The following is a 26,985-nucleotide window of genomic DNA, read 5'->3' as shown; positions in this document are numbered from 1 at the left end:
AAAGCGAGGCACAATTTCATGGTACACTTAATTTTTACATTTTCGTTTGTACTGAAAAAATATTTACATCTTGATTTAAGTTCTCTGTGCAGAAAAGGCAGCATTTCAAAATTCAGATAACACTGCAAGCTTTAAAACCCTAATAGTTCAAAGGAACAATTCATTGTTTGACTAGAGATGAATTATATTTATATTGGTGATGTTCTATTTGAAACATTGGAAGAAAAAAACTAATTGCCTTTATTGCTTTGGCAGTTGTAAATGTCAATCTAATATAAAGTACAGACTGCTCTGTTAAATTTTAATTCTTACTCAAATTCTTAATATTCACTAGAATATAAAGCTACACAGTAAAAATTGATATTACTTAAATGTAAATATATCTGGTAGGAATATGTTGTAAATTGGTAGTCACTGTTCAGATATAAATTTATTCTATTATTCATTAGGCAACAAAGAAACGAAGTGCATTAGCATACATGTAGATAGCGCTTATTTAAAAAAATATCTGAACTTATTGCATTTTTGTCCCATAGATTACTAAATGGGTACACAATTTGAGTGCATGTTTTTAAAGAACTTTCCAAATGATACATCAACTATGAAAATCCTTAAAGAAAAAATTCAACAAAATTCATGTTAAGCCATTAAGAATTGAATATAGAACCGTTTCCATAATTTAGAGATCAGCCCAGTCTATACTAGTAGACTATTTAATTATGAATAAGCAAAACATGTACAATCACCAAATTACAATTAAGTGCAAAGTTAATGAAGGTAATTAGGGTGTCGAATGTCAAGGAGATTGTCCAACTTATTTTCAGCTACATGAACTTTCAAATTTATGACAGCTGTGCGTAAAATAAAAGTGCTGTTTTTGCAAACTCTAACGTAACGCATATATACCAGTAAAATATGAATGAAGGTTGAAAGCGACAACACCAGATTTTGTACTAGATTTGACATTTTCATTTAAAACATATTATTATACAGAATATTGAAAAATTTGGGAGGAAGCAGCATGATATTATTTCAACTTTTCAACAAGTAATGCCTCAATGAAAACATTGATGCCACTTAACAACAAATGCATTGCCAAACTTACTTTGAGAGGAAATAAATGGGAGAAAGAAACAGAAAAGAAATGGAGAAATCACTTTGGAAAAGAGGGCGAAAATAACAGATTTAAAATTGAAAAAAGGAGAAGATACTGATAGAGATAGGAGAAGGAAAGGGAGGATAGAGAGAGAGAGAGAGAGGACATGAAAGAAAAAGAGAGACAGATAGGAAGGGATGGAAAGAGAGAAAGATAGTGAGACAAACAGTGTGAGGAAGAAGCATAGGTAGAACAGGGGCCCGTAACACAAAAACTTAGCAAATCATAGAACACTTACTAATGATTGATTGCATTGACTACAATGTACCATTAATGGCAAAAATTAAACGTACAATTAATCGCTAACCTTTGTGTAACGGGACCCAGGTCGGAGAGAGAACGGAGGGAAACAGAGACAAGGAGGAATGGAAGAAAAAAAAGGAGAGAGAAACGGATAGAGAGTGAGGAAGGATGGGACAGAGGAAGGGAGGGAAAAAGAGAAAGAAGGTAAAGAAAGGGGAAAAAAAGAAAGAAAGAGTAAAGAAGGTATCTCAGAGAAAGAAGAATGGAGAGAAACAGAGAGAAAGAGTGAAAGAACGTAAGAGAGAAAAGATGAAAGATAGCAGAATAGCAGGCAAGAACAGAAAGAAAGAGACATTAAGTAGACAAAAGCATGAATGTACACAAATCTGAAATCTACTATAATTGCTGATATGCACACGGTAGACCACATACCTTCCTATCTGTGATACCCTTATAATGACTTACCTACATAATTTTTATTACACACGGTACCTTCACAAACCAAACTTGATGTTCTAATGAAATATCACTGACAGCTCTGGGTGAATATAATCTGCAAAAGCAAAGAAGGAAAAAATATATAATTATCATCATTACACATGTGAGTAGCACTCCATTAGAAATTTGTGCAATTAGATAAAAATAAGTGTCCTCATTCCTGAAATTGTTCTGCATGTTTACAACAAATAATGTGCAACTTATTCTGAAAGAATAGTCTTCAATAACGACACCTAAAAAAGAAATCTTGCTGCTCTAAGATTATCGTACATGTGTTATCTTCAATATATTCTTTTATTCTAAATATTTAGATACTCGTAGAAAATTTCATATCTCGAAGGCTTCATTAATAATAATGATTATACTTCAAAACATGGCTGGCGAAAGTGGCCCGTATTCTGAAGTACGGTTGAATTCAAACTCTGGTCTTAAATTTGTGGTTCAACCCTATCTAGGCCGGGGTATTTTGCCTATGGCGGGGGGGGGGGGCCTCCCAGGCCCCCCTAAGATCTCGGCCGTCGACCGCGCGATCGCGCCGAAAATTGGCACGCGGGTCGCCTGGGACATAATCTACAAGATCGTATAGTAATTTATTTCATGCGAATTGTTATTAAGTGATTATGCTAATTTATGCGTAATTAGTATGCGAAATCATACTTTTTCCTCAAACTCCCTAAATAAAGCTCCAAATGTACTAATTTTTGGTATAGAAACTCTTTGTGGTGTCTTTAGCAAGTGTACATGAAAAAAATTGTGATATCAAATCGTTTTCTTATGTATTATATTGTTTTTTGCAATTTCTTACGTATTTCTATGTTTTTTGACCTTTTTTTTGGCCTCGGAGGCCCCCCCCGGGCTAGATAGGGTTAACTATGGATAGCCAATTGTGACACAATTCTCAAACAATAGACATTCAATGAATCAGCCCCTTTAACTCTCACATTATTCTTAACTGTCTGGGAAGGATAAATAAGATAACTGTCCCCACCATTAAAGAATTAGAAAAGAGCACAGTAAACGTGAGAAGCTAATAATGTAAACCAAATTTGGATTTGGCTTTCCATAATTTCAGCACAGAGTTAGACCATTATCTAAGTTCAACCTGACTTCAGAATACAGGCCAATATTTCTAAATCTTCTTTACTTAAGGATAATCTCTCAAATATCACGTCAATATCTATATCACATTCAAAGAAAAAAAAATATTAATTTTTTTGAAAATCATCTATAAATAAACTATTGGTGCAACTAATATCTATCCAAAATTCTTGGTATAACCAAAAATATTTCATTTCAGCAACTGCACTGTGGATTTATCTGCCCTTGGCAATAAGAAATAGATTCCCCTTTTCTCAGTTTCTGGGAAATCTTCCTTTTCATTCCTAGTATGTAAGTACTAGGAATCATCATGCTTTAAAACAGAAAGATTTAGAAAAAATAATACTCTGAATATCAATTTGATAGCTCAGAGTGAAAAAGGTCCAATGTACCAGCAATTATCATGCCACCTTATCATTAATATTAACTGAAATTACCGCAAATGTCTGAAAAGTCATAGGCGTGTAAATGCGCTGAGGGTGTTGTGGTCTACTGGTTATGACTCTTGTCTTTCAATCTAATAATAATAATAATAATCCGCTTTTATATAGCGCTTAATCCATCGGAACGACGTTTCTAAGCGCTTTACAGATATATTATTACCCCGGTCATCGGATTCAATCAGTCATTCCCGCACACAATGTGTGCACATCCTCCACTCCCTGGGGAGTATTCCAGTCAGTCGCCTGTGAGGCGCACACAATACTGGACAAGCTACAATGACTTTCACATCCTACCGGGTACCCATTTAGCACCTGGGTCGAGAGTGGCAAAGTGTGGATTAACGCCTTGCCAAAGGACGCCAGACCACGGTGGGATTCGAACACACGACCCTCTGTTTACAAGGCGAGAGTCAGAACCACTACACCACGGCTCCTCTAAAGGACGGGGTTCAATTCCAAGCCATGGCATGTTCTCCTTCAGCATGAAATTTACTCACATTGTGCTGCACGCAACCAAGGTGGGGTGAAAGGGTACCTGGTAAGAATTTATTCCTTGAAATGCAGTGCACATAACAGCTGCTCTGCTAAAGCCAAGAAAGTTATGCTGCATTACTGTATAGCGCTCAGAGACTTCTGATAAAGTAAGTAAGTGTTAAGCGCTTTATAAGCAAGTATAATCATTATTATTCCTATTATTATAGCTATATATTACATCATTCAAGTTGAATGTTAGGTATTAAATGTGATACATTATGTACAGCGCAACCAGTCAAACCTTTAACCTAGTAGTGGTCTCAGAAGTAGCGTGAACCTCTGTCCTTGTAATCCTTCCTCAATGGTGACCTTGATCTTGACCTTGAATATGACCTTGAGTACCGCCGATGCTTTGATGATGAACCAGATGACTTTGACCCAGATCGTCTCCGGTCTCGACTCCTTGAACGCGAACGTGACCTCCTATCTCTTGATCTTCTGCGATCTCGACTCCTGGAGCGGGAACGTGACTTCTTATCTCTAGACCATCTGCGATCTCGGCTTCTGGACCTGGATCTGGATCTAGAGTATGTACCGGATCTGCGATCCTTGGATCGAGATCTGGAACGTAATTAAACGAAAAGAAATGTGAGGAGCGGGGAAGGCGTAATAATACACAATGAAAGATGGAAACAAATTCTTTGTGCAGACACCTCGTAGAGTGGTAAACTCTGAAAGATTTAATCCCAAATAAAAATCCTAAACAATGACTGTTGGAATGGTTTGACCTCATTCTCCAACGAAAGGGATAATGAAATTGGATTACATCAACTAGTCTCCTGTATTTGTCCGTCATCGAATTAGATTCAAGAATAAAAGTATGCAGTGGCAAATCATCTATTTACATTCTTCTGCTTCATTGGAATTTGTAATTTAAAACTTCCTATCAAAGTTACAGGAATTTCCTTGTAATAAAGGACCCGTTTAGATCAGCTGCAAATGGCACACTTCTTGTATTTGAACACTACATTTATCAGTTGACATGAGTAACACCGGTCATGTGCGTCAGGTGACTGATCACATGACCACCCGGTTACCTTGACCGGGACCGGCTAGAACCGGAACTCCTTGACCGGTAGGATGAGTGCTGAGAGGAAACGGACTTCGCATCGGATGACGACGACTCTGCTGGCCTGGATGACTTCTGTTCCGTATCACTGTCCACTAATGCATACGCTGAGAGATCGCCACCTTCATCATCATCATCCTACGCCAATGAAAAATAACAATGAAGGTAAATTAAATTGTCGCTTGGGCCTATACCCACTTCCAGAGCTGTCAACCCGAACAAGAACATTTCAGTATTTTTAAAGCTGAAAATCAGTACTTTGGCGAGGAAATCGGTATTTCAAAGAAATACCATAGGACAACACATAAACTGAAACTTAAGAAATCAGTATTTTGCATGAAACCATCAGTATTCTAAGAACTAAATACTGGAAATCAGTACTTTTTGGCAGCTAGTCTGCAAGCACAGACTCAAATTTAACACTACCAATTATACCATGTCTAGAGTGAAGACTAAGGCCCATATTCTGAAGTCGGGTTTAAATTAAACTCAGGTTTAAAGTTGTGGTTCATGTATGGATAGCCAATTGATCAGCTTAGTCTATAGTGATTAGATGAACTGTATTTTAATCACATTTTTATTTGACAAAAAACAAAGTCATTATTAGAAGGTCAATTGAAAATTGAAAACTATGCATTAGACTAAATGCGAAGTAGACTAATGGTCCTGTATTCTGAACTCGGGTTTAAATTAAACCCTGGTTTAAAGAGAAATGCCAGTTGTTGCAGTAAACACTGATTTCATGAGAAAGTCTGTAAAACCAGGCTTAACTGTCAGTATATCATCGAGGATCTAGATCTGGTATAGTTACAAAAACTGAACTTTGTGAAATCTTGAAATCTACGCTGAAAAATGTTCAAGCTGAAGATCACCAACACAGATAAGCGCACGTGGGGCAGTGTATAATTATTGCTTTGAGTGTCGGGCCCGACGCTTGACCCGAATCCTGTGCTTATTTGCTGATTTCTCAGCAAATACACAATTTCTACCAGAATCCTTTGGCACATATGTAATACAAACAGACACTTTGGTGGTCAATTCATTGGATTCTGTATAAACTCATTTCGATATTGTTACCACAACCACACCTTTAAAGTTGTGGTTTTACTATGGATAGCCAATTGGGGCATAAACTCCTAACAATACAAATCCAATCTATTAACTAATTTGACACTTAAATCATTCAGAACTGTCTGGGAGTGATAACTGAAGAATTTTTCTTCATTATGAAAGCTAAAGGAAATAAAAATAGTAAACACAAGAAATATACAATATAGACAGAATTTCTGAATTTTTGGCTCCCCATAATTATAGCACAGAGTTAGACCTTAGTCTAAATTAAAACTGACTTCAGAATATAGGCCATAGGGTATAAGACTTGGTGCAGTGTAGACTAAAATGGCAATTAGACCAACTGCTGTATACAATGTATACTAATTGAATCTAAACCATAGAAGACATCTTATAAAATGATACATGTCTATTGACATGAATTAACACTACAGATACTTGAATTTAAGCCCGGGGGCCAGTCAAATGTATTGCTGTACACATGCCTGACCAAATTATTTCCAAACACCCCCTAAACAAGTTTTTCTCTGTGTGCAAAATAACCCCCTAAACAAGTTTTTAGTGGGCTTCATTTACACATTTTGGCCCCTAAACAAGTTTTCGCCAGAATATGACCCCATAACAAGTTTTGTCTACAATAAGCTTAAATAGCCAAAACTATATTCATGGGTATTGCATGCCCCCAGTGCAGTTAGGGTTAAAATACCACATTCAGGAAGAACCGAAACACTGTTCAGAAACAAGCAGGAAAAAGCCCCAGGGGAAAACACACCCTAAACACGTTTGGCTAGTCTTACAAAAAAAGCTTTAAAAAAAAACATACCCTAAATATGTTTAACCCCTCAATTGACCGTTGACCAGTCTTTCAAAACCGGCCCTTTTTTTAATTGGTGTTTTTGATACCCTTAACAAGTGCACGCACGGAAAGCATCCAAAACTGACAAAAAAACCCACCCCTTTAAACATATTTTTGTTCACGCATGTGTACAGCAACATATTTGACTGCCCCCCCCCCCCCCCGGAAATTTAAGTAGCACCAAGGCTGAGATTTGAACCCAGAGCAATCTGCTTACAACAAAGACAAGAGTCAGAACTGCTAAACCACAATGCAAGAAAATGCCAAGTTTTCCTATTTATCAAGCATTTAAGTAATGAGCTCAACTTTATTAATTAGAATCCAGTTTTGATTTCTTAGAAACAGAACTATTTGTTTAAAACTCAACACAAACAGGTTAACAATCAAGGGACAGGTGCAAGTAACTGAGTGTAAGAACGAGGAAAAGAGAAAACAAAAAAGAGAAAAAGGGAGGAGGGAGAAATGATTAGATGGGATGGGGGAAGAAGAGATTGAGACTGGATGTGAGAAACAAAGCATTAAGTGGAGTTCAGATCCTAGCAAAATTTGATTTCTTACTGGCTTTTACCCCCTTCCCAACCCCCCAAAAAAAATTCATTAAAAGATGCCAACAAAGCACATGAATGCTTACATCTGAATCCAATTTATATGCATCAAGGTTGCCTTCGTCATCCTCCTCCTCTTCTTCGTCGTCTTCCTTCTCTTCATCTACCTCTTTGAGTATACTTTTTGGTAGGTCATCAGATTTGCGAAATTTCCTCTTTCTTCTACCAAACTGTTGAATAAAAGTTTTGAAAATTTAATCATTTTGGACTGATTCAAGGACTTTTGCTCCATCAATAGGTTGCTCAAGTAGAAAATGAATGTACAAAGATAAAATAAAACCTCAAACATTAAAGGTTCCCTCATCCTCCATCTTTATTCTGAACAAATATCCAAATCACCCTGCAACTATATGATCGAGTTCCATGACAGGTTAAATTATGGTGCACATTATATTGATATAACTGTGGAAGATTATTGTATTGCTACCTAACAGAAAGAATCTATTTCAATCTAAAATTGCTCATCTCTGTCAGATATTGCCAAGTAACAACACAAGGATGTGGATTTTTTTTCAAGCTTATGTGTAATTACATGTAATTGCAAATTTTAATCACAAATGATTGATCTATTCTGTTAAAATTGATCAATCATTTGAAAGTGTACTTTATGCAACAGTAAAATAACAAAGTGATTTGCTATATTGCTAGTAATAGCAAATCGATTCATTCTTTTAGTTGAGCAAAGTTGATAAGCAATACACCCTGTCTTGTGTATTCCTTCATGAGAACTCTAAATATTAAAGACCAAATGGACAAACCTCATCATATTCTTCGTCTGAATCAGACCCCCTGTCATCTCTGTATTCCACTGTACCTCTCTCATTGAATCCACCTCCATACCCTATAGAAGATACAAGGATTAACATTATAAGACCAAGACAAGGGATTAAAGTTTTTTTTTTACTACAACAACTTCTTCTACTACCTATATTTATTGGGCAGTTTTAATATGAGTTGACAAAGTGCCCAGGTGAACTGTACTATTAATAATAAAAAAAAAAAAACACATGAAATTTTGAAATTTAAAATAAATTTAATTAAAAATGAAGAAGAGTAAATTAAAGGAAACCTTATTAATCTATGTTCTTTTGAGAAATGTATTTGATAACTACATTAAGATTTAACTAATATCTATCCATGAAATCTATCTTTTCCTTATCTAAACCAGTTTACCGATGTGTCAGCCCATCTAAAACACATGAAAAATCATATATAAAAATTCAATTGTGGATGGGCGTCCATGTATCTCTTTATGATTTTATTCTACCATTAGGCTGCTGCCAGTGCACATTTCAAAATTATAACTTAATAAAAGCTAACCTCAACCTAAAAAATATACACAAATAAATAATGTAAGAATTAGATATTTACCAGTTCTCTCTTCAATTTTTCCAAATTTAGGTGAGTGACAAACATTGCATTCATTCCTCCTGGCCCAGTTGACATTACCACACCTGTTTATCAGTATAAAAAGGGGAGGGGACCAGGGGTGGAGGTGGGGGTGGGAGGGTGAAAACAATATAAGCGTTAATCTGAGCCTCTGGGGAATACATCAATTGTATGTGTAACATACATCGGGGAAAAATTTCATGGTATCACATCATAATTTGCTTTAGATTTTTTGAAGACAGCTTGACACAAACAAAATATTTTGTAGCAATTTATTTTACAGGACTGTACAGAACATAATTGAAATCTTTTCTCTTAGAACTAGAAATGCTAAATCAAAATTTAAATTTAGGAGTAAAATTATTCCCTGTATGGATGACGATTTAGAAAGTGTATACTGGGGATAAAATTTTAATATGAAGCCTTCACCTATGTTTCTTTAGGTTAAAATTATATGAATAGTAATACACAGTTATGGATTATAGGTTAATCTACAGCCCACTGAAAACCTAATGATTGGTCTGTGATCGATTTGGAACAGACTGTTATATAACATTTTATCAATGTAAACATTAAAACATGGAACATGTCATTTTCTGAGGCATCATACTGATACTAATAATGCTGAATGTTATTATCATTGTAATTATTTCAATTATATAACTTCGTTGAATTCTCTGTTTCAATTGTCTACTGATGATCTGAATTCGACTTCCAATATAAATGATGTAATAAGCCAATTTGACCTTTCTTTACTTAGTGACCCCCCCAAAAAGGATTTATAATCCCAAGATTATCATGAACGTCAAATAGCATTATTCTATTTGCTTATATTTTTATGTTATTTGATTCCAAACTGTGGTGTAGACCAGTTTTATGTTGTGCTGTGGCCCAAGGATGGCACATGGGCAACATATAACAAGTGGAGCGCAACTGGCAGTCTCACCTGCATTACGCGATTCAATATAGCAGCAGTGCTGACTTTGAAAACTATTTTAAAATAACTATTCACAAAAAAACATCACTCATATAATGATACAATACGTTCATTGACCCTAAATGACACTTGACCTTGATCATGCCATCTAAGACTTGCCAGTGATACTTGATTACCCCTATGTCCACAATTCATAAACTATATCCATAAACTTTGAAAGTTATGACAGCCATGTATCAATTACCTCCAACATGGGCTGTCGGAAAAGCGGCGCCTATTATAATAGTCTCACTCTTCTATGCAGGTGAGACAAAAACCACGGCTACAGATACATCAGCTGACATTTGCAGCAATAAAATGGCATCCCGTGGATTATAGTATAAATTATAAAATGCATAGAGTGCACAATTGAAATCAGCGCCTCAGAAGAAATGCTACATATTATATGAACTGGCGACTCATTGTTAATGGGAGACAGTGATGAGTTTGGATAAGAAAATGAAGAATATACAACATGCTAGTCCCGCTTCTAGAATTAATTGATTTGAAGCTAAAACAAAAAGAACATCAAACTTATTCTCAGATATGTTGATCAGCGGAAAGTGCACTACAAACACTAATTACATCAATAGTTCGGAATGAGAAAAACATTACTAGATTCCAGTGTTAAAAAATGGCTTTAGGCCTAGTTCTTTGATCCTGCTCAATTGAGGGAAAATATTAAAAATAATATGGAAATTCAACCTTTATAGAAATACAGGTTTTACAGTCGGGTGGATGGTATGACAGTATTACTTACATCTTACACTGCCAATCATCAGCACTGAATAAACCATGACTCTTCTCGGCCATCTGTTTTCCAATGATCAGGCCTCCATCTTTTATCTTCATTCGACTCTTCTCTGAAAATAGACAATATCAAATAAAGTGTATGTAATGATGCATGATGGCTCCAAGATTTCATAATGGTGGGGGGGGGGCAACCCAGAAAAAAGGTTAAGTGTAGTATACCCTTGAGAAAAAACAAAGAAGCATAACGCCAAAAATTTCATACAAATCGGATGTAAAATAAGAAAGTTGTGGCATTTTGAATTTAGCTTATTTTTCACAAAACAGTTATATCCACAACTCAATGATATGCCAATGAGAGAGTCAACGATGACCCTCACTATTTCTTGTTTTTATTGTTTAAATGATACAATATTTCTTCTTCTTTTTTTACAGATTTTACAATATGGACCCATTATATTAAACCCCAAGATGTTAAACCATGGTAATTCCACATGTTCAGGGACTATAGAACTATATTTCACATGACGAGGCGAAAATTGAAAAATTTCATAAGTCATATAATGAAAAGCAAAAGAAATAGTGAGTGGGTGTACACATAAATGTTTTGTGAAACTAAGCAAAACTTTGAAATGTTAAAAAACTTTATTTTACATCTGATTTTGAAGAAATTTTCAGTGAACTTCTTGTTTGATTTTTCTCTTTTATTCAAATCAACTTTTTGTTAGGTTAGACTTGTCATTTAAATTGCAAAGTAATTTAAGGGCAAGGCAACTTTTCAAAAAGGCAAATAAATATCTGAGGCCAGTGAAAATTGGAGAGTTGGAGAAATTTGGAGGGATAAATTTATTACCCCTTTAGATACTTGAAAAAGTTCAATGAGTTTGGCAAAAATTTGTTGACGAGCAAAACAAAGGGGGTTCTTTTGAAAAACAAGTTTTGTTGCAAAGCAAAATCTGACAAGAAAAAAAATAAGAATCTTCATTACAAAAGGGTATTACTTTCATCATGAAATCCAAAAGGGGAGAAGTTTACGATTTTTAAGGTAATAATAATGTAAAAATTCATCTTGATTGATGACCATAAAATGTTAACATAGTAAATAGACATTGACCAATGCTTACATAAAATCTGAACTCTCTAAATTGTATTCATAACAGTTTATGAACATGAGGGTAATTAACTTTTCTAATGTTTTTGTCTGGAAGATTACTTTTTGAAGGTTTTTAACACAATACCAACTGGACAGTGTGGTTCATACATTAAGTCCATAAAAATGCAATCAATTAGTCAATAGGTTAATAAAAAAAAACTTACCTGCCCCACATCTGTTGCAGTGAGTTCTCCTTGCAAAGTTCACATTGCTACACCTACAAAATATAAAACCAAAATTCATTATATTACGATATACAAAAAGAGCAAAATCTCCATTTTCAAACTTCAAGTGGATAATGGTCAATAAATACTTTAACTAAGGTTTGACCCAAGTCATGTCGGAATCGTTTCATTCTAAAATATCCGCCAGGGTGGTGCTAGTCAAAATCCAGTATTCTGATAATTGAATGTTAGAAATAAGAATTAAACACAATACAATAAATATAGTTTCTAATATCCATCAAGTCTATAACAAAATTGGTATCTAAACAACAATCAAAGAAATTTATTAGAAGCAGGATTGGCATGTCACAGACCTCTCCATTTTATTCCAAAATTACCATTCTGTACAATGGCTTCTGTAAAGGACATTGTCATACATGTACCATGCACTGGATGTCACCAAAGAGGGTGCTTAATCTCAAATTCATATCAGTGGACTCACTCTCCATCTCTCTCTATTATTATTATCAGTGATTAAATTTCTTTGAATGTATCAAAATTGAGCTACTGTCTTCTTTATTCAAATAAGTTTGCAAAAAGAGTCCCACATGTAGGGGAGACCGGGGTTAGTTGGAACATGGGGTAAGTTGAAACATTGTAATTTTCTTTAACGCCTGTATAATAAATTTACGCAATACTGCCCTCAATTTATTGCAATAATAATTCAACACTGTTGTATCATTAATAGCAATAAATTGAGGGCAGTATTGCATAAATTTATTTTACAGGCTTTAAAGAAAGTTACAACGTTTCAACTTACCCCATGTTCAAACTAACCCCGGTCCCCCCCCAAAAAATGTTGAGACTTCCGGTTAATTCACTTTAGAACGATGTGCGAGAAGAGCCAAGATCCGCAGGACCGAGTGCGGTATATCCATTTGGCGAGTCGAGCACAGAGTTCATTATTTAGGTACTCTATGCACAGGAATGCGTGCATTGTTTGTTTTATATAACCCCCTCTTCCCCCCATGATACTGAGTTGCCGAGAATGATACATTTGATCTAAACTCTATATAATTCTAGATAATTCCAGACCTCGCACTATCCTGCACTCTTCCGTCAGAGTGCAGGATAGTACTTTTGGTATGACGTCAGAGTGCAGGATAGTGCATTTTGGATGCCATAGTGCAATTTGCTGAATATCATGTGATCCGATTGGGACCAATCAGATTACAGAACATTCTTGGGAGTTGTATAAGACAGGCTGGCGCATTCATATGCTAAAGCTGCAAAAGAAAATATGACGACAATCAATCGTTGGAAACGGACATCAACTCTTTGGAATTCAATTTTTGGATCTTAAGTCATATTCATCATAAGAAACTGGTAAGCCGATTGCTTTAGTCACACGCTTTTTCTCTGTAACAAAAGGGGGAATTAAAGAGCAATCAAAGAGGGTGCAGTAGAACACTATTTTCTTTCAGCACCGTGCAAAGCACCATCAACTACAAGTTCTATGACTAAACTTTGATCTATTGACGGAGGGGATCAGACAGTCTCAGCGGATGTTGTTGTTGTTATTTTGAATAGGCAAACTAGTCAGTTTTGACTATTGTTGCCTTATAAACATGCTTTTCTTTTTCTCCAAAATATATGATAAATAATATGAGCAAATCCTGACACTCTATAATAATCCGCTTCTTCATATAGCGCATAATACATCGGAACGACGTGTCTAAGCGCTTTACAGATATATCTCTGATATTACAGATATTACTCTGAGCTCGGACCCTCGCACATGCCATGGTTTGAAACTGGCAGAAAATTATTTATACATGTGAGGTCTGGAACTCGATGCTGGCTGTAAATCACCAATTGTGAGGTTAACCGGAGGATGGATATGGAGTGAAATTAGGATGAAAAGTAAGAAATTAAGCTTCTTAATCTCTTCAAGCTACATGTAGTTTTGGTGTAGTATATTTACAATAAATATGCATTTTTTCCCAACTTTGCCACTCAGAGTATCAGAACGAGTTTTGGACCTTGATGTTCGGGTAGGTGGAGCGTAGTGTAGCGGTAATGATGGAACCTGCATGAACATCATTAAGGTAGAGGTAGACCAAGTGAAAAATAAATGCCCCAAGAAACACACTCTCACACGTATTGCGAGGTCAGTATACTATACTAACCTCGCACCACCATGTTTACGTAATGGATTTTAGAGCTGTCCGTTAACATCGCTTCATAACACGAATGATGTCAGCCGAAACTCATTCCACTACTCACCAGGGCTTTTCACAGTGAAAGGCATTCCATTTTCAATTTTTAACATATCTTTTAATATAAAAAGGATATAAGAGCAAAATTTGCAAAGTCGCTTACCACGGCATGGAAAATGGCTTCACATGTCTCTTCCACGGAAATAAAAGGTCGTTGGTGGTGCTAATACAATTCACAACCTTAATTCAGCTTGTCATTACTTTTAAAACTAGATTCTTGATTCATTGTATGTGCAATTCCTAAAAAACATACTTTTTATATTATTTTTGCTGAAGATAATTTTGGAAAATATTCAAAAGTGACCGTCAAACTAAACAAAAAATATAGAAAATTCTATTTAGGAAGGGGGGTCGGGTGTCCGGACACATTGAATTTTTGAAGCTTTCTATTTTGTCTTTGGATTGTAACTCTAAATGTACGAATTCAATAGTTGTAATCATCGTCCATTTTGTTCTTCATAATATTTCCTAACATTTTGTATTAAAACTGATGAAACTTGGCTTGTAATTTTTTCCAAATAACTTTCTAAAATTGATCGTCCGGACACACAACAACTTGGTATACCTTGAACAAAGCCCCGCAAGTGCTACCATTTGTTTGTCAATTAACGTTCCACCAAAGTCTTAAAAAGATTGGACACTTTGCCAACTTCAAGAAACGCTTTGCATCGAATTGTACCTAGTCTTTCCCTTCTTCTTCTCTATAAGTACAGGCCACCGTCTGGCATATTGTCGTACTGTTGTGCAGGTGCAATGTATGTACAGTGTCTCAAATAAGGGGTCTAAAATGAACTCAAGAATGTGCAGCTAAAAAGACATCCGTAGAAAGTTAACGGAGCTGGATTTTCTGTACCTCTCTTTTGAAACTTGGAAGAAAGGTACATGAGACGTGCCCTCTTAAGCTCATTCAACAAAAAATTTCGGAAATCGCAGGCTCACTTTTATATATATCTTATTATTTTTGCCGGAGTTCGTTGCGGAATTTCGCATGCTCGTGCCTTCAATTTTCCTGTAGGCCTACACGGCGGCAGTAATGCATTTATATGCACCCATCAAGGCATCATCATCATGATCATGCCCATGCATGTATGCCATAAACTTAAAGGTCAAGGACAATCTCAATTTATCAAGACACAATTTGTCTTGGTTTATGAGGATATCCTTGCTTTCTATTCTGGGACAATCCCAATTTTCAAACCAGCGCCTCTACCGACTAGTCAAACGTAGCGCTTCCCTTCATTCTTTCCAAACGCCGCGCCCACTCACATAGATATCAATAAGTGGGGCAATGCAATACAAATATCACTCTACCAAAACGCAACATATCACCAAGCATTAATAACCGTTCTCACTTCACCAACAATAATCCAAATAATTATCCTGATTATCAGCCAGTCTATTCTTTACGACTATATCACTTACTTTCCGTTGTTGCATACCCAATCGCCATCATTTCCCATAAACTTCTTCCCCGACATAACGACATCGGTAATAGACATCACACGGAACAAAGTACCGGTAACTTTAGTGCCCGCGGCGCCGCGGTCCCTATACGGTGGGCGATTCTCGAAATAAATTAACATGATAACGCTAAGCCTATGGGATACGTGCCACATCAAAGTCGAAAATAGGGGGCTCTGGAACTCCAACTTAGTCTTAAAATGGGGGTCTCCAGAACGGCTCTTGGACTCTTGGAGGCTAAAATTGGGCAAGACTTCCATACTTAAAATGTAGAACTAATAGATTTCGGAACATGCAGTCCCATCCCATACTAGATCGACCTCCTAAATTCTCAATCATAATTAACCCACATCTATAGTATGGTATTTCTCTGACTGCTGCTCTTGTCAATTGATTTTTTAATCATTAGTATGTCACATTATATGTATAATATATGTACTCTATTTCTACTTGCAATTATGAACATTAGTCAACTATTTTCACCACTTGTATACAATCATTGTTTTTAAGTATTGTAGATGACATAAATATGCCGTTTGATATGCTTATAGAATTAGCCAATTTATATATAATCAAATTTCATTTAAAAATATATGATCTTTGAAAATCAGGTATTATTGTATTACACAAGAATTGATTTTTTTTAAAGGTTCATAATTCCGCATATATACATGTTAATAGTCTTAAATTTGACACTTATTCCAACATATGGACTCGTATGATCTCTATGTTGTATTCCTTTCCCTTCCTAGCAACTCTTTTGTTCCTGTTGTTTGTTTACTTTACTTTCGAATTCTTCTAACTTTGTTTATTCTTACAACTTCATGTTTTTTACCTCTTTCATAATGTTTGTACCTTCTTTTCTTCTGCTCCACTTCTTCCCTTCACTCCCCCCTCTCCACCTCCTCTCTATCTGCCTCTCCTTCCCACCTCTCTCGTACCTTTCCAAAATTCCTCAACACAAGTAGTTTTCAATACAATACTTTATCCGTATCATTTATTTTGTAATTATCTGTGTTATTCTTTGAATATTTTTTGTGTCTTTATTACCTTGTGAATACATCACAATTCGGCCTTAGCCGCGATGATGTCTTGATTAATAAACCATTTATCTATCTATCATATATCCTCACCACATAATAATGAAAAGGGGTTTCCGAACTATATCTGGTAGGCATGGCATATAAGCCAGCGCACTTCCAGAATGAGAAACACAAATTTGAGGGTCTCTGGAATGGGGAAAATAGGACTTTCTCTGGCTATCATGATGCTGGAACAACTTACTGATTTAAAATTGGGGTCTCAGTGCCCTCCCATCGAGTGCCAGTACAGACTTCCCCACGATAACCACTTCCACCACGACCACTATATTACCGTCATCAACATCACCATCGATCATCATGCATATTCAATCATGCATCATCAGCATATTATCACCATACCACCAACATCATCATCGCCATCATCATAGTAATTTCAGGGTCTTAAAGCCAAGGATTCACAAACCAAAGGGTTCACAATTGTGAGGCCGCTTTTTCTCAAATCATTGGCATATTTCTTTAATCAGAATATAATTTGTCGTCGCTTCATCAATATGTCAACGAAGTCGCAGCTTATAACATAGGCAATAGTCAGAGTGTTGAATAATTTGCAGGCAAACTATAATGAGTTAAAATTCATTAATTTTAATGACATGCATATCCAGATCGAGCAGTAGCGGATCGTGACCCGGAGAAGACAAAGCATTGGGGGGGGGGGCACTGCATCGTCTGTGAACAATGCTGTGCCCCCATGCTTTGTCTCCTCCGGGTCACGGTCCGCCACTGAGATCGAAACATATTCGACTTGTATTTCAAATTTCAATATTTTAGATTTTTTTTTCTAATCTAAAAAAATACATTCATATCTTGAAATTTCAATTTAAATCCAGAATTTGGCAATTGAATGGTCATTGGTATATTTCACTTTGTCAAGTCAGTTATGTTTGTCTATATCTTGCTGTTGTAAATGGAATAAAATCTATATTCCAAGAAGAAAAAAGTATAAACCATAACAGAGAGAAAAAGTACTATGTTCATTGACCCTAAATGAAATTTGACCTTGATCATATGTGACTGAAGACTTGTGCAAGACAATCAGTGATACTTGAATACTCTTTTGTCTACATTTCAACAACTAGATCCATAAACTTTCAAAGTTTTGGCAATCCAACAAATACCCACGTGGCCAAAGTTCATCATGCAGGGTGACCAGACTCAGTCCCGTATTTCCCGGGATCGTCCCGTATTTTTCTCCTAATTTCTCTCGGCTTCCCGACAAACCTTCCCGGGACGCCGATTTGTCACATATTTCTGAATAAGATATAGTCAATACATTTAAGTGACAAATTTTCACCAAATAACCAAAATAATTATGACGAAGCAGAGACTACAATAAAATCGAGAACTGTAAACTTTTTGGCAGTTCTACGGTAATTTTCTTGACTTAATGCATTGCAAACAAACTGGCCTTTTGCCTGTGGAGATGTAATCAGAGGAACAAGTTTACTGAGTTCTCAAAGTTGTTTCAACTTTCGTTTCGAGTCTTGTGATCTGTGCGAATTTATAATGGGATGGGAGAGATGCCTGTGTATCGTGCCGCAATGTTTCCTCTGATTATTTGACAATGTTTGATTTTATTGTTTGACAATGTTTTATTTTATTCATTTCCAGAACACATCAGTTTTAAAGAAACATTAAAACCCAACAAAAACCATTATGATTTTTCTTTGATAATTTTTTTTGTTTGCTTGAAAGTTCAACTTTTGTGCTCTTTCTTTCTTTTCTATTTTTGATCTTCATCCTTTTATCCTTCCTGATTGCCTTTTTTGTTCTTCATTTCCTATCTTTCTTTCCTATCCTTTATCTATCTCTCAATTCATTTTTCTTTTCTTTCTTTCTCTTACTTTCCTTCTTTTTTAACTTTCTTTTATTTCCTTTATTCTATCCTTAAACTTTTCTTTCTTCTCCTTTCCTCTTTTTCTTTCTTTTTTCATTCTTTCATCCCTCTCTTTCATCCTTCCTTCTAATTATTTCCCTTATTATTTCTTTCCCTTCCTCCCTTCCCCTCAGCTTTTTGTGTTTTTCTTTGTCCTATCTTTCAGAGAATAAAAGAAACATTTTTCTTTCCTTCATTCTTTCTTTCCTCCTTTTATCTTACTTTTTACTTTCTCTCCTTTCACACATTTATCAATTTCCCCTTCCTTTCCTTTTTTTTCTTTCTTTATTCTCTTCAAAGAATGATGGAAACGTTTTTTCTATCTTTCGTTATTTTTTCATCCTTCTTTTATTCTTTCTTTTAATTTTTTTCCTTTCCCCTTTATTTTTTTCTTTCTCTTTTCTTTTGTCTATTCTTTCTTTCCTTCATTCTTTCATCTCTTCCGATTCTTTATATTTTTTTCTTCTCAATTCATCTCTTTCGTCTATTCTTTCTCTTTCATTCTTTCGTTCACCCTCCCTTCCAATAATTATAGTCTAACCTTCTTTGTTTTTGTACTTTTGTTAAGGCCATCCGCTCATGTAGCGTGCTTTGTTGATTGTCCCGTATTTCATTTTGAGAAATCTGGTCACCCTGACATTGTCATGTGACCCGAGACTCCCACAGGATATTCACTGATACTTAATTACTCTTATGTCCAAGTTTTATGAACTAGATCCATATACTTCCAGAGTTATGACATGAAAAAAACTTGAGATTTCATATTGATTCCCCCCACATAATATAAGTTCATTAACCGCAAATGACCTTTGACCTTGGTCACACAAGTTGAAACTCACAAAGGATGTTCAAGAATAATTGATTACTCTTATGTCCAAATTTTATGAACTAGCTCTATAAAACTTTAAAGTTACAATGGAAATTCAACAAATACCCTTAACATGCCCAAAGTTCATTGAACCTAAATGACCTTGGTCATGAGACCTCAAACTCTGGCAGGATGTTAAGTAATACATGATAACCATTATATCCAAGTTTCATGAACTAGGCCCATATACATCCTCAGTTATTTTGACATTTCAAAAACTTAACTTTTGGTTACGATGCTGCCACCATCGGAAAAGCGGCGACTATGAGCAGACGAGACCCCCCCCAAAAAAAAACAAAAAAAAACTAGAATTTTAATTCGTCTTACGGACGAATTAGGTGATCTGTGAATCTCATGATCACGATCACGATCTATTTTTTTAATCATGATCATCATTTCAATGCAGATCAATATGAATATCATCACAATAAACGTAGTTTTATCAATGAAAGGACCTGTTAAATACTGTTGAAAAACATTAAAATAAAAGGTTTTATAAATCTTGTTTTTCTAAAGAATGTCAATTCCAATTTAGCAAGTAATAACACGAAATAGTGAGCATAGTGTTGACGAAAGCAAGATTCTAGAATCCAGTTTTGAAAAAAAAATTAAACCAGTATGCATTGACCAGTATTTAGTTGCCTCATGAGCAGTAATGACTAAATGACATTTAATTTCTTACATGACGATATGTAGATTTCATTGCAAGATATTATACAAGCATGCCTTACATAGCAGGTTGGAGCAATTGCATAGACCAGGTGAATAGAATAGCAAAGCAATGAACACTGACGGAGGCATTTGTTGCATTTCTTTCTGGAGTGCAGCGTTAGCCGTGTTCTTATAACAATACATAGCCAACTCTGAAATACCAGTTGCTAGTACACGCATTGTTGTTTTTTGCATGTATTGAATCGCACAATCTAAAAGAATAATCAAGACATCAAGGTTGTTACTAATATCTCATTAAATATAAAACAATCATGTCACTTTAGTACCAATGAACTTTTTCTTATCATTTGCAGAATGAACCCCAAACTGGCTTATAGGGGTTACACGCAAAATGAGACAAAATTTAATAAAAAAAAATAATAGATGCTGATGGGTTTCGATCCAGGGACCCTCGCATTACAAGGCAGATGCACTAACCATCAGACCATAGTAAATGCCATACACTTGCAAGGCAACGATAAAATATAACCTCAAATTGAATTTTTTAAGGTGAAAGTTATATCATAAATTATACTTCTATACATTGTTAATATTTATGATGATCTCCTGCTCAAAATATTACAAATGTAACATAATTTGGAAGAATATATAATTAACTACAATATGTCGAAAACCGGGCGAAAAACGACCAATGATTACGGAGTTATAGTCATATTTGCAAAATTATTAAAACGACATGAAACAAAAATTGAAAATTTTAGTTCTGATGCCAATTTCAAGACGTTATGATAAAATGTATTGTCAAATGTGACATGAAATCACATCTATAAGTCCTACTCTATCCGAATATAAAAGAAAATTTGGGGGTCAACGGACTATCTGAAGAGTTATATAGAATTTTGTAAAAGCATGTTTTTGCACATTTTTGGCCTATTGTGAACGCGCGCTTGCGCGCGTAATTCAAACTTTGACGGAGGCGCATTCCTTCATTACTGGTCGTAGAAGGTCGGTTAAGGTATCAAATTATTGGAAATTTCATAAAGAATGCATTGATGTAAAATAAAGTGCAGTTGTACGTTGCGTAAGGACGTTACGCGCGTAAACGCGCGCGAAAACCTGTGAGCGCGCAAATTTCTGAAATGCTTAGAATGACCTGATTCGTACTCTACTTTGATCAAAAAGTGATTTTGAGCATTTTAAAATTTTGACGCGCGCGTACATGCGCGTCGTGACCTGTAAAATGACCTTTGATGACATGGACAGTTGACCCTTGATCTGAAGTTGATTTCATGTTAATATTGTTAACTTTTGATGACTGATAATGAAGATATGATTGATAATGTGATTTTACAAAATGGCGCGTAGATGACGTCACGATGACCATTTGACGTTGCACTTGTTTCGTACACATCGTATGATAACTGTCCATAATTGATAACATTTTGATGAAAATTGATTAATTAGTTTTGATGATTTTGGTGGAACAAGAAAAGGGTGGAAAAAGAAAAATAAATAAAAAGAATAAAGAAATAAATAAAAAAGAAAATTCGTAGAAACATAAGAGGTGATCTGTCAATTGACAGATCACCTAAATATGGGTCTAATCAAAACTATCAAAACATCCATTTGAGCTGGTTTGGTACATAGCCATAATTTTATAGTAAATAGAAAAATGTATACTCTTTCATGAAATACTACAAAGACATAACAAATTTCTTACATATAATCAGTTTCTGCGGCTAGTTTTGCCATGACTAATATTCATATTTAATCCTGATAAGATTGAACAGATTCTTTGTAATATCTCCATTTAACTCCAAAATACCATCATTTCAGTACACTCAATCATTTTTCATCTACTCCAGTTCTTGAATGAGTAGAAAATGTTAACAATGAATATAAACACAGTTGTGTATAATTCTACCTGTTCTATAAAATTGAAAGTGATTTTTAAAGCAAATTGAGCATGCATGTGTTATCTATTTTGGAGTCATATTTCACATTCAGCAAAAAATTGTGGTCCACAAAGAATTGACAAAGGTAGACCTACTTATCCGTTTTCTTCTTGGCAATTAGACATACATAAAATAATGAATCTCAAATTATAAATCATCAATGCATATAAACGAAAACAAATATAGAGCTATTGTATAAAATAATAAGTGTCCCTTTTAAGTGGGATTCACTGTCATTCTAGTTTTGACTCCATCAGCTTGGAAATGTTTTATCCTATCTCCATTTTTTTTGCATGTGCGCATGTTTGTATACACCAGATTTCCTGAAAAGGTTGGTTACATGTACTTTTTCATGGATTTAATCTATTTGATGGCACATTTGAGTACAGGTCAGTGCAATTTCCTCCTTTTTTGAAAATGACTTTTATTAGGACCAGAGACAAAATAATGCAATACTGTAATAAATGCACACTGTAATAAATGCACAATGTAAACTCATATCCTATTCATATATACCAGGTTGCCAATACTTCTTTTTCTTTTGTAGATTACATGCTTTACTTTTCTGATAATGTTATTGTTCAATTCAGTGGATTCAAAAAATTGTGCGCCATCTATTGGTTGCATTGGACATGCTGAAATTTGCAAAGCCTCATGGGAAAAAGTCTACCTATGTTGCACACACTAGTACTTTTAAAGGGGAATGAAACCTTTGGAACAAATAGGCTTGTGTAGAAACAGAAAAATCAAAGAATAAGAATAAAGAAAGTTTGAGAAAAATCAGACAAATAATGAGAAAGTTATGAGCACTTGAATATTGCAATCACTAATGCTATGGAGATCCTCCTATTGGCAATGCAACAAGGATGTGTGATGTCACTGATGAACAACTTTCCCTTTGGTGGACTATAAAATACCCTCAAAATGTCTCTTTTTACTTTTTCTTATGATGATACAAACTCTTTATCCATGATGTATTCTTAAAAAATATGTATTACATGCCCTCATGTAGAAAGAACACATGATCTATGGATAGATGTGATAAAGAGGCAATTCAAGTGAAATATATACTAAAGTAATGGGGAGAGTTGTTCACAAGTGACATCACACATCTTTGTCTCATTGCCAATTTGCTATCTCCATAGCATTAGTGATTGCAATATTCAAATGCTCATAACTTTCTCATTATTTGTCTGATTTTTCTCAAACTTTTGTTGATCTGTTTCTTTGATTTTTCTGTTTTCACACAAGCTATCTTGTTCCTATGGTTTCATTCTCCTTTAATAGTGCATGCACATGCATATTCAGTGCTGGCCGACACGGCTCAAACAAGTATGCTGTTTACAAGGGTCCAGGAGGTGGGAAAGAAATTTGCCTGCATGTTTCTTTGCAAAATTTAGAACGTTTTTTGTGAATTCTTGTCAAATGGTTTTCATTTTCGAAGCATCACAGTCACATTACAGTACACTAGCACTGTGCAAAGCCTGCGCGTGATGTCGACCCCAAAGTTAGAAATTTGGCCTGTTTGCTGCAACAGATGGCGACCATATTGTGAAACCGCCAAATTATTTCCTTTATGATGCTGAAGAATGATTAACTTTTGGTAGATGTGCATTGACTGCCTAAAACAGGATTCACAAACGTTCTAAACAAATCCACCGTTTCATCACATCTCATTCTTTCATACAGTGCTCTATCAGAAGAAATTATTTTCACTGATTTAAGTTACTGAAATAGTTTCTCAGGAATATTAAAGGTAAAGTCCACCTCAGAAAAAGTTGATTTGAATCAAGAGAGAAAATCAGATAAGCACAATGCTGAAAATTTCATCAAAATCGGATGTAAAATAAAAAAGTTATGACATTTCAAAGTTTCGCTTATTTTCAACAAAATAGTTATACTGATGAACGATCCAGTTACATCCAAATGAGAGAGTTGATGATGTCACTCACTATTTCTTTTGTTTTTTATTGTTTGAATTATACAATATTTCAATTTTTACGAATTTGATGAGTAGGACCTCCTTGCCTGAAGCACAAAATGTTACAATAATGGAATTCCATGTGTTCAGGGTGGAATGAAACTTCATTTCACATGACAATGACGAGAAAATAAAAATATTTCATATTTCATATAATAAAATACAAAAGAAATAGTGAGTGAGTGATGTCATCAACTCAGAACTAATACTCACAACTAATACAGAACCATTTCATGAAAGTCCACTAGGTCATCATAATACAAGCATATGTTCAGATAATGACAAAACTTTAATATCAACCGATAGCAGATTTAATATTCTGTTTGATTCATGTGACATCATTTGTTGGCTACTCTTCTGACATGATATGTGCTACATTTTTCAACACAGCTTTATAGTAAACAAATACGTATTTACTTGAAAATAAATATGTATGGTTAATTCTTTTTTGAGAGAGGTGATAGAGCAATTTATAGAATTTTAGTACACAAAAAAATCCAAGACCCCCATGTCTGTCAAACTTCAATGTTGATAGTGACACCTGAATAGGTAACATTTAGAGATGTACATGGTCATTCTTAAAGGTGCATGCTCTCCCTCCCCCGGGGGGGGGGGGGCACTTCCATTGACGAGTGAATACCATGCGCGACCATGGAGTCTCGAAAAGCACCCCAAACACGTACATTGTATTTTTCATATTCTGAAAATGCACCCCTTAGCAAGTACAGTTATTGGTGTGTGAAACCCTACCCTTAACAAGTATTGGAAACAAAATGATATCCCCTGAAATGAACCCCTAAACAAGTACTGCGATATTTTATTGTTATGTCATGGGTCCGTCGGTCATCGGTTTTACTTTTACACACCATTTGGTTTAACAGTTAGTACGGCCCCACCTTTCACATCTCGTGCAAATCAGACTCTAGTGTTTGTGCAAAAAGGACATCCTTTATAAAACATTTTGTTTTATCATCCCCGCAATATTGACCCTAAACATCTGGCTTTCCTAGCGAAATAGATACCCTTTTATCATTACTTTTCTGTTTTTGACACACTTATCAACGTGCCCTATCTTGAAAAAGACATCCTTTTTACGTGTTTTTTTTTATCGCACATGGTATCCACTCATCAATGTAAGTGCCCCCCCCCCCGATGCTCCCTATATATTTTTAGCTGCTCTGAAAATTCTTGAGGTTAATGTAAATGGTTTATAATCTGGTTTTTTTTTTCACCAAGATTTAACCCTAATGTGACAGGGGGGGGGGGGTGCTGATTCAGCCCCTTTTCGAAATAAATTCACCATGTACTGCTGAGTAGATTTTTTAGATTTTTTCTTCGTTTTTACAAAATATATAACTCAAATAATAAAAACAATTCAATATCAATACAATAAAAAAGGAGAGCTTGCATTTCTTGTTGATTCACAAATTTGCAAAATTGATGAAGTTTAACCCTATCTAGGCTGGGGGGGGGCCTCCGAGGCCCCCCCCCCTCAACGAGTCGCGCAATATTTTCGCCACGCAAATTTTTTTGACCGCGATGCTCACTGACTTTTTATTTTCAAGTCTTGCACAACTCTTGAGACCAATTTTGCGTCACCCGGGTACGCGGTTCCAAAGTTACGCAATGTTATGTTAGTGCATGTCAGACCCAAAATTGCTCAAAAACGTGATTTCGTGTACAAAGTCAATGTACATGTAAATTGTGTTTTCAACCAAAAATCATAAATGTATGATTATTTTTAGTTTTGCTGGCCTAAATGTATGTATTTTATGCTGTTTATGATCTTAGAAGAGTCACCAATGAATTTCATTGAAAAAACAATGGAAAACAAAAGGTCAAAAAAACAAAGAAATACATGAGAAATTGCAAAAAACAATATAATACATAAGAAATTAATCTGATATCACAATTTTTTTCATGTACTCTTCCTAAGAAAATCACAAAGAGTTTCTATGCCAAAAATTAGAACATTTGGAGCTTTATTTATGGAGTTAGAGGAAAAAGTATGATTTCACATACTAATTACGCATAAATTAGCATAATTACGTAATAACGATTCGCATGAAATAAATTACTATACAATTTTGTAGATCATATCGCAGATAACCTACGTGCCAATTTTCAGCGCAATCGCGCGGTCGACGGCCGAGATCTCAAGGGGGGCCTGGGAGGCCCCCCCCCCCGGGCCATATGAACTCCCAAAATACCCCGGCCTAGATAGGGTTAAGTAGCTACTCAACACAGCCTTTTATGAAAAGTCCCCACCCCCCCTCGTCGAAGTCTCAAAAGGGTGTGGCCACCCCAACTCCACCCAGCTCTGCAAACACAAACTATTATCACTAGCCCATTAAACCTTGGTTTTAAAGACTTACTATGAAATCAATATTTAATGCAACTACCTTTTATTCAATATAAATCCAATGAAGAAATGCGATAACAAGCATCTTTACATTGAAATACAGATATTAAAAATCCGAGCCAAAATCATCAAATAATTTGAAATTTCAGGCATATAATCTAACAACTAGATGCACCACTGGATTATGTTCTTAGCCGCTAATTCAGCTACGTCGAGATTTAGCTTTTATCATAAGAAAGGCTGAGGAGCACCAATTGTGTGTTGTCATTCTCAACTGGTGTGTTAGCTCAGTTGGTAGAGCGTCCGTCTCACAACCGGGAGGTCGGGGTTCAAACCCTGGCTGCATCAGACCAAAAGACGTTAAAAGAGTTGCTGCTACCCTTTTTGGAGTTCAACGATTAAAGGGATAGAGCCCCGTCGATCTGG

General features: G+C 35.4%; 1 protein-coding gene across 2 annotated transcripts; it reads right to left on the bottom strand.

Annotated features, from left to right (window-relative positions):
* Positions 1 to 1,684: 1,684 nt before the first annotated feature.
* LOC121424335 (zinc finger Ran-binding domain-containing protein 2-like) lies at positions 1,685 to 15,843 on the bottom strand. 2 transcript variants are annotated; one of them, XM_041619982.1, is made up of 9 exons: positions 15,707 to 15,843; positions 12,006 to 12,058; positions 10,699 to 10,801; positions 8,945 to 9,027; positions 8,332 to 8,414; positions 7,600 to 7,743; positions 5,010 to 5,179; positions 4,214 to 4,533; positions 1,685 to 1,952 (listed from the first exon to the last, which is right to left on the bottom strand). In XM_041619982.1, the coding sequence occupies exons 1-8, from the start codon at positions 15,781 to 15,783 to the stop codon at positions 4,233 to 4,235; spliced, it is 1,014 nt and encodes a 337-aa protein (XP_041475916.1). In that variant the 5' UTR covers positions 15,784 to 15,843; the 3' UTR covers positions 1,685 to 1,952; positions 4,214 to 4,232. The 2 variants fall into 2 exon arrangements, with proteins under 2 accessions (XP_041475916.1, XP_041475917.1); XM_041619983.1 differs by having other exon boundaries at positions 4,221 to 4,533.
* Positions 15,844 to 26,985: the final 11,142 nt, after the last annotated feature.

The sequence above is a fragment of the Lytechinus variegatus genome, chromosome 11 (assembly GCF_018143015.1).
Source record: "Lytechinus variegatus isolate NC3 chromosome 11, Lvar_3.0, whole genome shotgun sequence".
Taxonomy (NCBI): Eukaryota; Metazoa; Echinodermata; class Echinoidea; order Temnopleuroida; family Toxopneustidae; genus Lytechinus; species Lytechinus variegatus.
The sequence above is the reverse complement of the archived record's forward strand: the minus strand, read 5'-3'. Positions and strand labels throughout refer to the sequence as shown.